Source organism: Amblyraja radiata, chromosome 29, assembly GCF_010909765.2.
Source record: "Amblyraja radiata isolate CabotCenter1 chromosome 29, sAmbRad1.1.pri, whole genome shotgun sequence".
Classification (NCBI taxonomy): domain Eukaryota; kingdom Metazoa; phylum Chordata; class Chondrichthyes; order Rajiformes; family Rajidae; genus Amblyraja; species Amblyraja radiata.
This window is the reverse complement of record NC_045984.1, coordinates 28,215,536-28,229,168: the sequence shown is the minus strand read 5'-3', so window position 1 is coordinate 28,229,168 and position 13,633 is coordinate 28,215,536. Positions and strand designations below refer to the sequence as shown.

Genomic DNA, 13,633 nt, shown 5'->3' with positions numbered 1-13,633 from the left:
TTGTACGTCTTTGGAGCATGGGAAGAAACTGAAGATCTCGGAGGAAACCCACACAGGTCACGGGGAGAACGTACAAACTCCGTACCGACGAGCGCATAAATTCATAAGTTCAAGCAGCAGAATTTGGTCCACTCCATCATTCAATCATGGCTGATCTGTCTTTCCTCCCCCCCCCCCCCCCCCCCCCCACATTATCCTGCCTTCTTCCCATAACCTCTGCCTCCCGTACTGATCAGGAATCTGTCAATCTCTGCCTTAAAAATACCCAATGACTTGGTCCCCACAGCCTTCTATGGCAATGATTTCCACAGATTCACCGACCTCTGATTAAAGAAATTCCTCCTCATCTTCCTAAAGACACACACATTTATTCTGAGGCTATGGCCTCTGGTCCTAGACTCTCCCACTAGTGGAAACATCCTCTCCACATCCACTCTATCCAGGCCTTCCAGGTAAGTTTCAAAGAAGTTCGTCCATCCCCCCCCCCCCCCCCCCCATCTACCCCCCCCCCCACCATCCCTTTCTGCTTTCCGCAAGAGCTACTCGGTCTGTGACTTCCTGGTTCTCTTATTCAACTCTGGCTATCAGTGTTACGGTTATTTTTGTAGTTGATTTATTTATTTCTTAAACAATTAATCTTGTGTGTATTCTCTTTTTCAGGGGAGCTCCACGGACCGCTTGCTGGGTAGCATGACAAAGTTTATTAAAGGACTAAGCACAAAAAACAATGTCAAAGTAGGTCTGAAAGATTTTGATCAATATTTGCACATGTCTGTGCACCTGTCTGGTATTTAGACCATAGGAACGTGCCCACCCCAGGAACTTGCCTGGGGCCGACAATGTCTGTGCTGGATAGGGTTGCCAACTGTCCCGTATTAGCCGGGACATCCCGTAAATTGGTTTGCCCCATACGGGACCGCCCTTGTCCCGTATTTGATTGCTACTACTTGGGTCGAGGTGACTGTCGGGTCCCGTCCCAACGTAGTGCAGCCCATGGAGTGCAGCAGCAGCAGCAGCAGCAGCAGCAGCAACGCCTCGCCCGTGGCCCCGTAGGTCAGCAGCCCGGCCGGCTTTCGAACCTTCGCTTACCGCCGACACCGCCACCCCTCCTTCTCGTGGCCGATCATCGGTTCATGAGTTGGTTGGGGCACCGGACTTTGTGTGCAGCAGAACACAAAGCCCAGCCGGCGGGCCAGCTGAGGAGTGTTGGCCCGGGCGCCGGACGTTGAACGCGGCGTCGCGCGGCCCAAAACTCCTCAGCGGGCCCGCCGGCTGGGCTTTGTGTGCAGTCCAGCACCCGGGCCAACTCATCATTCACCCAGCCACGGCTGAGTCGGTCAACGAATTGCCGTCGGGAATTTATCCCTTATTTTGATCTTTTATCCCTTATTTGGAGTTAGAAAATTGGCAACCCTAGTGCCGAATATGATGCCCAGTTAAACTGATCTCGTGGGCCTGTACGTGATCCATATCCCTCTATTTCCTTGCACTTTTAAGCCCATTATATCTCAAAAGGTGACCACCTCACACTGCAGGTTTAGTTTAGTTTAGAGATACTGGGTGGAAACAGGCCCTTCGGCCCATCGAATCCACACCGACCCGCATACTACACTATTCTACATGCACCAGGGACAATTTACAATTATACATCGCCAACTAACCTACAAACCTGTACATCTTTGGGGTTTGGGAGGAAACCGAAGCACCTGGAGAAAACCCATGCAGGTCTCACGGTGAGTAGGTACAAACTCCGTACAGACAGCACCTATAGTCAGGATCGAACCTGGGTCACTGGCGCTGTGAGGCAGCAACTCTAACGCTGCTCCACCGTGCCGCCCTTTTGCTTTGGAGCTGCATGTTTAGAAAATACCTTCTAACTTGCAAGCTTCCCTTCAGGCAAATCAGTGCAGGATAGAGACAGTAACAGAGGATGATGTGACCATGTTAAATTAAGAATGGGGAGAGCTTCTTAAGGACCGGAGTTTGCACGTTCTCCCTGTGACCACGTGGGTTTTCTCCGGGTGCTCCGGTTTAGATTAGATTAGATTAGATATAATTTATTGCCACACAGCCAGGCTGGTGGAAATTTGGGTTGTCAGCAGCAGTACAATAATAAAGAACACACAACCACAATAAAACTGTAACACAAACATCCACCACAGCATTCATCACTGTGGTGGAAGGCACAAAATTTGGCCAGTCCTCCTCCATTTCCCCCCCGTGGTCAGGACCAGAGTCCAGAGTCAGTCCAGGATCGGCTCTTCCTCACCGGAGACCGCGGCTTTAAGTTGTTGTAGGCCGCAGGCCGGCGGTCGAGATTTAAAGTCCCCGCCGCAGCCAGAAGCACCGTAGACTGCAGGGCCGGCGGTCGAAGCTCCCCTCCAGGGGTGATGGTAAGTCCATGCCGGACCCGCGGTAGAAGTCGGCCGCGGGCCGGCAGTGATGGCTTCTTCTTCCCCCGGGTCCCCAACGTGAGATCCCGGGCTGTAGACGCCGCACCAGCTGGAGCTCTGCAGACCGCGGCTTCAGGCTGCCGGCTGCCCTGGGTCAGCGAAACGGAGCGCTCCCCTCCGGCTAGCCCCAGCGAGGGCTCACCCGCTCCATGCCGAGAGTCCACACTGCGCCCGCCGCTGAAGCCCCGGGCGCGTCTCCGGGAAAGGCCGCGTCGATCCTTGATGTTAGGCCACGGGGGAGGCGACCTGGAAAAACTCGCCTCTCCGTGGAGGAGGCGACCGAAGCGGTTCCCCCTTACCCCCCCCACACATAACACACAAAGAAACATTAAATACAGACTTTAAAACATACTAAAAAAAATAAAAAAAGGTTGAAAAACTGACGAGCTGCATGACATGGCTGCTGCCAGAGCAGCATTTCCTCCCACATCACAAATACGTGCAGGTTTGCAAGTTAATTGGCTCCTGCAAATTGTCCACAGTGTGTGGGATGATCACTGGTTGGTGTGGACTCAGTGGGGCTGAAGGGCCTGCTTCCGCAATCTAAAATCTCTATAAGAAACACGACATGATGTACAGAAGCAACAAAGTTATTTCATTCGTAGACGATAGAATACTCCTGAACTAATAGAAAGGACATTTTCCTTTGTTCTGCGCAGGTGTGGTTCAACAATAAAGGTTGGCACGCGATGGTGAGCTTTGTGAATGTCATGAATAACGCCGTGCTGAGAGCAAACCTTCCACCGGGAAAAGATGCGAAAATGTTTGGGATCACAGCCTACAACCACCCCCTCAACCTCACCAAAGAACAGCTCTCCGAAGTTGCTTTGTAAGTAGTGGTAACGCCCATAAGTATATTTAAATACTGCCAAAGACAGACTGGAGTGACTCAACAGGTCAGGCAGCATCTCTGGAGGAAAGTAATGGGTGACGTTTCAGGTCAGAACCCTTCTTCAGTTGACCCTCATCCGAATAAGTTGGGTCGTAAGGTCATACGTGATAGGAACAGAATTAGGCCGTTCGGCCCATTAAGTCAACTCCGCCATCCAATCATGGCTGATCTATCTCCCCCTCCTAACCCCATTCTCCTGCCTTCTCCCCACAACCCCTGACTCCCGCACTGATCAATTACAATACAATACAATACAATTTATTTGTCATTTGGACCCCGTTGAGGTCCAAACGAAATGTCGTTTCTGCAGCCATACATACAAAACGAAAAAGACCCGAGACACAACACAATTTACACATACATCCATCACAGCGCTGTGATGGAAGGCAAAAAAACGTATCTCTCCCCTGCACAATTGGGGTATCCCACCTCTAATCCTTGTCCAACAACAACCATGGCCTCAGAGCACCTATAAGTGTCCTTAGTGTGTGTGTGTGTGTGTGTTGGTGTGTTGGTGTGCGGGCCTGTTTCCACTCTGTATCTCTAAACGAAACTAAACACCACAGAAGCAAGTGATTGATTGGAATTCACCAGTTAGGAATTCACAAATGTTTTATTTTTTGTACTTTTTATTCATTTGTCAGTTTTCTATAGTTTTGCAGCTTAAGAAAAAAGTGGTAACTGGAGTTACTGCTTGCTTGGCGGCATGCTGCTAACACGGTCTCTGCTTCTTCCTGCAGGATGGCCACCTCTGTTGATGTGCTGGTCTCCATCTGTGTTATCTTCGCCATGTCCTTTGTGCCGGCCAGCTTTGTGCTCTTCCTCATCGAGGAGCGGGTCAGCAAGGCCAAACACCTGCAGTTTGTTAGCGGAGTGAAACCTGGTATTTACTGGCTTGCCAACTTTGCCTGGGACATGGTAAGTACAACAGATTTACAGTTTAGTTTATTTGTCCGAGGTAACCATATAACCATATAACCATATAACAATTACAGCACGGAAACAGGCCATCTCGACCCTTCTAGTCCGTGCCGAACACATAATCTCCCCTAGTCTCATATACCTGCGCTCAGACCATAACCCTCCATTCCTTTCCCATCCATATAACTATCCAATTTATTTTTAAATGATAAAAACGAACCTGCCTCCACCACCTTCACTGGAAGCTCATTCCACACAGCTACCACTCTCTGAGTAAAGAAGTTCCCCCTCATGTTACCCCTAAACTTCAGTCCCTTAATTCTCAAGTCATGTCCCCTTGTTTGAATCTTCCCTACTCTCAGTGGGAAAAGCTTTTCCACGTCAACTCTGTCTATCCCTCTCATCATTTTAAAAACCTTTATCAAGTCCCCCCCTTAACCTTCTGCGCTCCAAAGAATAAAGCCCTAACTTGTTCTACAGTTCTACAGTACAGTTCTACAGTACAGTGAAAAGCTTTTTGTTACTTGCTATCCAGTCAGCAGAAAGACAGCACATGATTACAATCGATCCATTTACAGTGTATAGATACATGATAAGGGAATAACGTTTAGTGCAAGGTAAAGCCAGCAAAGTCCGATCAAGGATAGTCCGAGGGTCACCAAATAGGTAGTTTAAAATACGGTTTGAAATGTTAAGCAATACTGCATGTTGCAAAACAGTCCTGCGCTGTATTTAAAGGATGAGTTCACAAACCGGAGCACCCGGAGAAAACCCACACGGTCACAGGGAGAACGTGCAAACATTGTACAGACCGCACCCAGGGTCAGGATCGAACCCGGGTCTCTGGCGCTGTGAGGCAGCAACTCTACTGCTGCGCCACCGTGCCGTCTCGGTAAAGTTTAAGAAAGAACTGCAGATGCTGGAAAAATCGAAGGTAGACAAAAATGCTGGAGAAACTCAGCGGGTGAGGCAGCATCCATGGAGCGAAGAAATAGGTGACGTTTCGGGTCCCGAAACGTCACCTATTCCTTCGCTCCATGGATGCTGCCTCACCCGCTGAGTTTCTCCAGCATTTTTGTCTACCAGGTGATTTTTGTAAAATCCTTTTCTGATACGGTTGGCAAATGACTCTTTGCTTTGTGTGACACGACTATGAAAGGATGAAATGACTCTGGTAGAACACGTGACAGGATAAAGTAGCAATGTTACAACATTTTGAGATTTTAAAAACCAAGTCTGTAATTTATCCCATCAGATAAAGCATAAAAAGAAGTTTAATTTGACACCCAATTCACTTTCATATCTTCAGTATTAAAAATGTTATGACCATTTTCATACTCGGAAATTAGCATCTTGTTCCCTATTGCTTTTCCATTGACTTAACACAAAAGCTGTGATCGAGGACAGTCAAAAGCCCATAACTTTCTTATAAATTAAGAGAACTGAAATAAATTTTCAGTTATTATAGATTGAAGCATTCTGAAACAAATATGAAACAATCTTACTTAGATGACTTGAAATTAAAGCATATAATTAGTTAGTCACCTAATTGTAGCTAATTACAAAATTCAATTACTAGATCTAAACATCTATCAATTTCTTAAGAATAGATTAATATTTTTAAATAGCCTAAGTGTCCAATTAACATTCACACAAGAATTCACATTATAACATAATTTTAAAATCTCATTGTCATGAATTTATAGGCCAAATGGAAGGAATTTAATGTTTAATACCTGTAAATTAATGGCCATGCGAGTGGGTTTTTCTGGAATTGGAACGTTGCGGTTGCGGTGAATTTAAACCCCATATCGGCAGGAAAAATACTGCCGGTTCGTATGGGGGAAAAAATCACCCTTTCGCAACGTAAAATGTGAATTAAAGGCATCTTAAGGAACATTTTTATACATAAAATAAACGGCTTTCCTTTACCTGCCCCGTACGTGAAATCCGTCCCCGTTGACGGCTTTAGAAGCTGATTTTAAAATTACTCCAGCGCTGAACTTGTTCGATTATAAAAAAAATAAATAAAAAAAATAAAAAAAATACGCAGAACGGCCGTCGGAACAATTCTTCAGCAAAAGCTTGCACTCCAACGAAATATAACCCAGGACAAGGTAGGAGAAACCCGCGTTTTAACCCCCCCCCCCCCCCCCTCAAAGACGCCAAAATCGCGCACACGGCCAGTGGCAGAATTGCAGCGCCGCTGAAGGTAAACATTGTAACATACATAGATAAAGCATTTATTGAATTGCTCTTTGATGAGGGGGACAGACCAATAACCAGTGCCACTTCTTTCCAGTGTAATTACGCAGTTCCCGCTACAATGGTCGTCATTATCTTCATCTGCTTCCAACAAAAGTCCTACGTGTCTGCCTCCAACCTGCCCGCGCTCGTCCTCTTGCTCTTCCTCTACGGGTGAGTAGGGCTCAGCGTTTGCCTGCTCTGCGCCCGCGCCTGCCGTTGAATTTGTTGAAAAATCATCAGTGGATCCTCCAGCGATTCCTCGCGCGGAAACTTGGTTTCACGTGTGTTGATTCTGTTCCCCCAGGTGGTCCATCACCCCCCTCATGTATCCAGCCTCCTTTTTGTTCAGCATCCCCAGCACAGCCTACGTGGTGTTGACCTGCGTTAACCTGTTCATCGGCATCAATGGCAGCGTGGCCACTTTTGTCCTGGAGCTCTTCACAGACAAAGTAAGATCAAGTCAAGTCGCTTTTATTTCTATAGTTTGTTTCCTCTTTACTATCACCTCTCATCAATTCAAGATGGAAATGGTGCAGAGAGGATTTACGAGGATGTTGTAAGGGCCTGAGCTATGGGGAGAGTTTAAGCAGCCAAATCTATTCCTTGGAGTGCAGGAGGGGGCTGAGGGGGCGATCTTATAAGCGGTGTACAAAACCATGAGAGGAATGGATTGGGTAGATGCACAGAGTCTCTTGCCCAGAGTAGGCAGAGCCAAGAACCAGAGTCAAGTCAAGTCACTTTTATTTCTATAGCACATTTAAAAAAACAACTCTCGTTGACCAAAGTGCTTTACATTGGTGGAGGTACTAACGTTACACAACATTGGTTCATAGATTAAGTACATACATAAATACATACATATAGCCCTCCCTCAGAGGATGTCAAGAAAGGCTTGAGAGTAAAATGAGTTTTAAGTCTCGACTTAAAGGAGTCGATGGAGGGGGCAGTTCTGATGGAAAGAGGATGCTGTTCCACAGTCTAGGAGCTGCAACCGCAAAGGCACGGTCGCCCCTGAGCTTATGCCTAGACCGCGGGATGGTCAGTAACCCCAAGTCGGCTGATCTGAGGGACCTGAAGGTGGTGTGGTGGGTAGGCAGACCTATGATGTAGGTGGGGGCAAGCCCGTTAAGGGCTTTGTAAACATAAAGAAGGATCTTGAAATTTATTCGGAACCGCACAGGGAGCCAGTGGAGAGAGGCCAGGATCGGGGTGATGTGGTCCCTTTTTCGGGTGCCCGTTTCTCCTGCCCTAGAGCATTATTCAGCAATTATAATCGAAGGCCGGTGTAATTTGTTGATGATGTGGTGTTCTGCCATTGCGTTCACTGACTTATCCAATGTATATGGGCTACACAATGGGAGAATTCCGGCGCCAGAGACCCGGGTTTCGATCCTGATTACGGGTGCTGTCTGTGCGGAGTTTGTCCATTCTCCCTATGGCCGTGTGGGTTTTCTCCAGCTGTTCCGGGTTTCCGCCCACATTCCAAGGAATGCAGGTTTGTAGGTTAACTGGCGTTGGTAAAATTGTAAATTGTCCCTCACGTGTAGAACCGTGTTTGTGTACGGGCTGATCGCTGGTCAGCACGGAATCGGTGGGCTGAAGGGTCTGTTTCCACCATGTATCTCTGAAGTCTAAAGTACTGATGTACTGTAGAAACAAGGAACTGCAGATGCTGGTTTATACCAAAGATAGACCCAAGGTGCTGGAGTAACTCGGGCAGCATCTCTGGAGAAAAAGGATGGGTGACATTTCTTCAGACTCTGGTATTTTTTTGGTTCTGCCGGAGGTAAAGAAAATACCGCACCTTTCTTTGAGATGCGCGTTGACGAGGCAGCCGGTTCATTGTCTCGAGCTGCGCTTGCCATCACCGCAGGCAGGCGAGGACCTGTCAAGTCTGAAGAAGGGTCTCAGCCCGGAACATCACCCATTCCTTTTCTCCAGAAATACTGCCTGTCCCGCTGAGTTACTCCAACGTTTTGCATCTAACTCTGGGCCGAAGCCTCATTAGTCCCACAGCCCACTGGATGCAAATGCTCCTCTAGTTCGTTATTCATCATTGACATGGTCCTGAAATCCTAACATTACCCTGAAGCCATAGACGTCGGTGCGGCAGACATCCCCGTTTTGCTCTGTTTCACCGTCACGCCGTTCCCTCTGTCTGTGGAATTCTCTGCCTCAGAGGGCGGTGGAGGCCGGCTCTCTGGATGCTTTCAAGAGAGAGCTAGATAGGGCTCTTAAAGATAGCGGAGTCAGGGGATATGGGGAGAAGGCAGGAACGGGGTACTGATTGGGGATGATCAGCCATGATCACATTGAATGGCGGTGCTGGTTCGAAGGGCCGAATGGCCTACTCCTGCACCTATTGTCTATTGTCCCCGTATCCACTTGACTATAAAATGTCCTGGTGTTCCAATATCATGTGTGTCCGTGCCCTGCTGGGTATTCCTGTGGATGTAGATACCTGCCACCCCCCTGTAGATCAGTATCACTCATGCTATGAGTCATACTGTGGCTGCCCACTGGTTTAATAGAAAGCCCTTTTCCCTTTGCTCCCCCGTCTTGACTAGTATGTTAAGATGGAGTTACCAATGCTGTATTGCTAATAAAAGTCGTTGGATCTTAATCACTGTTCGTGAGTTAATCTTCAACCACTTGTTCCTTCGCATTGAATTTTTGTTTCTTAAGGTTTTCCCTGTGTGTGTTACTGTGTCACACCTTGTTATTGCTGCTGCAAGTAAGGAATTCAATGTTGAGTTGTAGGTGTATAAGACAATGAAACACTTTTGACTCTTGACATGTCTGATAGCAGTCGTGTGGGTAATTCCCTCCGTCAGTGGAGAAAATGAAATCGGTGACAGCGTTGGTTGTAATGCTGATTGTTTTGTTCCTAGTGGGGAAGGGATTGGGGGACGATTTTCCTGCGGGCGGCACGGTGGCGCAGCGGTAGAATTGCTGGCTTCCAGAGCCAAGGACCCTGGTTCCATCCTGACCACGGGTGCTCTCTGTATGGAGTCTGTACGTTCTCCCTGTGACCGCGTGGGTTTTCTCCGGGTGCTCTGGTTTCCTCCCACTTTTCAAAGACGTACACATTTTTAGGTTAATTGCCTTCTGTGGAGGAGGCCCAGGACAGAAAGGTCAGTAGGGGAAGGGGAGTTACAGTGTTCGGCCACCGGGAGAATGTGGGAGATCCCGGAGTCCATACAGGGAACAGTGGATACAGTGCACTGACCCAGAGAGTGGTGGTCAGCTCTTCACATTCACCCGGTAAACAGCGATGCTAGCTGGAACAGCACAGGAATTAATTCCTTTCTATTCCGTGGCATTTCACCATTAGCATCCGACTGCATCGCCTTGCTGGGTGCAAAATAACGTGGTTTCTTGCTTTACGTGAAGGAGAACACATTGAACAATTCAGATGAGCAGCATACAGGCCACAGTCTTAGAATAAAGGGGAGGTCATTTAAGACTTGAGGTGAGAAAAAAACATTTTCACCCAGAGAGTTGTGAATTTGTGGAATTCCCTGCCACAGAGGGCAGTGGAGGCCAAGTCACTGGATGGATTTAAGAGAGAGTTAGATAGAGCTCTAGGGGCTAGTGGAGTCAAGGGATATGGGGAGAAGGCAGGCACGGGTTATTGATAGGGGACGATTGCAATGAATGGTGGTGCTGGCTCGAAGGGCCGAATGGCCACCTCCTGCACCTATTTTCTATGTTTCAAAGTGTAAACCGACAATGAGACACAATCCCTTCCCCACTCGGAGAAACGTCAGCAGCATCACACCCAATACAACCATTGAATCAATGCTTGCGAAATGTGACGGAAAATATATTTATATTTTCACTGGGTGTTTATTTCCTCTCCCTCTGCAGAAATTGAATGATGTCAATCGAATCCTGAAGAAAGTTTTCCTCATTTTTCCGCATTTCTGTCTGGGTCGAGGACTAATCGACATGGTGAAGAACCAAGCCATGGCTGATGCCTTGGAGAGGTTTGGTCAGTACTTGTTTCTAATGGTCTTCGGGAGTCTAGTCCGCCCACTTCTGCTTCTGTTCAGTTGAGCTTATTGTCACGTGTACCGAGGTACAGTGAAAAGCTTTTGTTGCGTGCTAACCAGTCAGCAGAAAGACAGTACATGATTCCAGTCGACCCATTTACTTCAATTCCCCTTCCCATTCCTACACAGACCTTTCTGTCCTAGGCCTCCTCCATTGTCAGAGTGAGGCTAAACGCAAATTGGAGGAACAGCATCTCATATTTTGCTTGGGCAGCTTACAGCCCAGTGGCCTGAATATTGATTTCTCTAACTTCAGATAGCATTGGCATTCTCTCCCTCTCCTTCTCCTTCTCCCCCCCTCTCCCTCTCCCTCTCCCTCTCCTCTCCCTCTCCCTCTCCCTCTCCCTCTCCCTCTCCCTCTCCCTCTCCCTCTCCCTCTCCCTCTCCCTCTCCCTCTCCCCCTCCCCCTCCCTCTCCCCCTCCCCCTCCCAATTTTTTTTTCAATTAAAAAACTTTATTGGCATGATAAAAACATTGTTATATTGCCAGGGTATAAAACATGATATACATATTTAAAATGCATAAGTATAAATACAAGTATACAGTGCATGGATAGATATGTCCCTGTACATAAACTCGCAATAGGCCTATAGCCCTTTATTGATTGCTACACGTTCTTGCAGCTGTAATAATAATAATGGATGGCATTTATATAGCGCCTTTCTAATACTCAAGGCGCTTTACATCGCATTATTCATTCACTCCTCAGTCACACTCGGTGGTGGTAAGCTACTTCTGTAGCCACAGCTGCCCTGGGGCAGACTGACGGAAGCGTGGCTGCCATTCTGCGCCTACGGCCCCTCCGACCACCACCAATCACTCACACACATTCACACACAGGCAAAGGTGGGTGAAGTGTCTTGCCCAAGGACACAACAACAGTATGCACTCCAAGCGGGATTCGAACCGGCCACCTTCCGGTCGCCAGCCGAACACCTAGCCCATTGTGCCATCTGTCGTCCCAAAGCTGTAAGCAGTACAACACAATAGCAAGTTTAGCAATTCAATATTAATTTCTTAGTGTCAGTTAATGTCAATTAGTGTGTGCGTACATATGTGCATGTTGGTCCTCTCCCTCTCCCTCTCCCTTTGTGTGCTCCCCTTGCGTCCCATGTCTGCATGTACAAGTTGCACAGAGTTAACAGCAGAGAAAGCGACCATTCGGTCCAGTCAGCCATTCTGTCAACTTCAGCATTTCCTCATTCTAATTACATCTTTTGGGGGTAATATGCTGGCATGGGTTAAGAATTGGTAAACTGACTGAGAGCAGGCCAGGAATAGCGAGGTCATTCTTGGGCTTGGAAACTGTCCAAAAGGTGTTACATGGATTATCGCGGAGGGCCCGTCTGTTCACCATCTATTCAATCTGTTGAATGAGGAATCCTGTGTAGTGTAACTCGTTTTATTGATGGTGTAAAAATAGGCAGTAGTGGGACTGTGAAGAGGATGTGGGAAAATGTTCCTTTAGAAAGGAGATGCTAAATTGTTTTCAATTCAAAGGGTGGTGAATCTGTGGAAATCGTTGCCACACACGGAGGCCAAGTCATTTAAGGTGGACATTGACGGGTTCTTGATTAGTACGGGTGTCAGGTGTTATGGGGAGAAGGCAGGAGAATGAGGTTGAGAGGGAAAGGGCGGCACTATGGCAGAGCAGTAGAGCTACTGCCTTACAGTGCCAGAGACTACGGGTGCTGTCTGTACTGAGTTTGTACGTTCTCCCCGTGACCTGTGTGGGTTTTCTCCGAGATCTTCGGTTTCCTCCCGCACTCCAAAGACGTACCGGTTTGTAGGTTAATTGGCTTGGTGTAAATGTTAAATTGTCCCTGGTGTGTCTAGGGTGGTGTTAATGTGCGGGGATCGCTGGTTGGTGATGACTCGGTGGGTGGAAGGGCCTGTTTCTGCCCTGTATCTTCCGCCATGATTGAATGGTATAGTACACTCAATGGGCTGAATGGCCTATTTCTGCTTCTATGTCTTATGGTCCTATGACTGGGGGTTACCAGACTCTGATATTTATAACACATTCTGGTTCAATGAAAGTCGTGTAAGTTGGTTTGACGATGACCCGGGAATTTCCACCTGAACGTTGGCGATGTGTCTTCCTTGCAGGAGAGAAGCAGTTTGTGTCTCCGCTGTGCTGGGACCTGGTGGGGAAGAACATGTTTGCCATGGCTGTCCAGGGGGCTGTCTTCTTTCTCTTCACCATTCTGCTGCAGTACAAGTTCTTCGTCAAAATGAGGTGAGATTATCTTCTGCGGGATTAAAGATTTGCTGCAAAATCCCATCCTGATGAAAGAATAACCAGCCAGTCAGTGCCAGTCGGCCCTCTCGTGGTGCAGCCAGCTTGTCCCAGTTCTGCTCAAGATTTGACTTGTGTATCAAAACGTGGCATCGTGTTAAACCTTTAAACGTTAAAAATTAAATGTGTCCAGTGTAACAGGAGTGTGAGAGAATATTGCTGACTCGGGGACAGATGTATGTTCAATACTATAGTCGTAGTTTAGTTTAGAGATGTAGAAACAGGCCCTTCGGCCCACCGAGTTCGCACCGACCAGCAATCCCCGCACATTAACACTACCCTACACACACCGGGGACAATTTTACATTTATGCCAAGCCGATTAACCCAGAAACCCGTACGTCTTTGGAGTGTGGGAGGTAACCGAAGATGTCGGAGATAAACCACGCAGGTCACGGGGAGAACGTGCAAACTCCGTACAGACAAGCACCCGTAGTCAGGATCGAACCCCTTGTCTCTGGCGCTGTAAGACAGTAGCTCTAGCGCTATGCTGCCCAGTGTCAGTACAGTTTATTGTCACGTGTACCGAGGTACAGTGAAAAGCTTTTGTTGTGTGCTTAACCAGTCAGCGGCAAGACAATACATGATTACAATCGAGCCATTTACACTGAATAGATACACGAGAAGGGAAATCAGAGTTAAAGTAAGAAATGCTGTTGCAGGAGTAGAGATTTAAGAGTGTGGAGCGATTGTAATATGTGACTGTAGACCTGCTTCTGTGGCTAGCACGCATATAGTCGCCTGAGTTAGGTGCCTTCTAGCATAGA

At 47.7% G+C, this 13,633-nt stretch overlaps 1 protein-coding gene across 3 annotated transcripts in view; it reads left to right on the top strand.

The window, feature by feature from the left end:
- Positions 1–13,633, top strand: part of abca7 (ATP binding cassette subfamily A member 7) — a 144,888-nt gene that overhangs the window by 117,652 nt on the left and 13,603 nt on the right. For all 3 annotated transcript variants that reach the window (XM_033047043.1, XM_033047042.1, XM_033047041.1), the window contains 7 exons: positions 661–735; positions 3,113–3,282; positions 4,086–4,263; positions 6,569–6,684; positions 6,818–6,962; positions 10,384–10,507; positions 12,678–12,807. In XM_033047043.1, the coding sequence (XP_032902934.1) occupies positions 661–735; positions 3,113–3,282; positions 4,086–4,263; positions 6,569–6,684; positions 6,818–6,962; positions 10,384–10,507; positions 12,678–12,807 (938 nt within the window). The remainder of the gene's footprint in view (positions 1–660; positions 736–3,112; positions 3,283–4,085; positions 4,264–6,568; positions 6,685–6,817; positions 6,963–10,383; positions 10,508–12,677; positions 12,808–13,633) is intronic.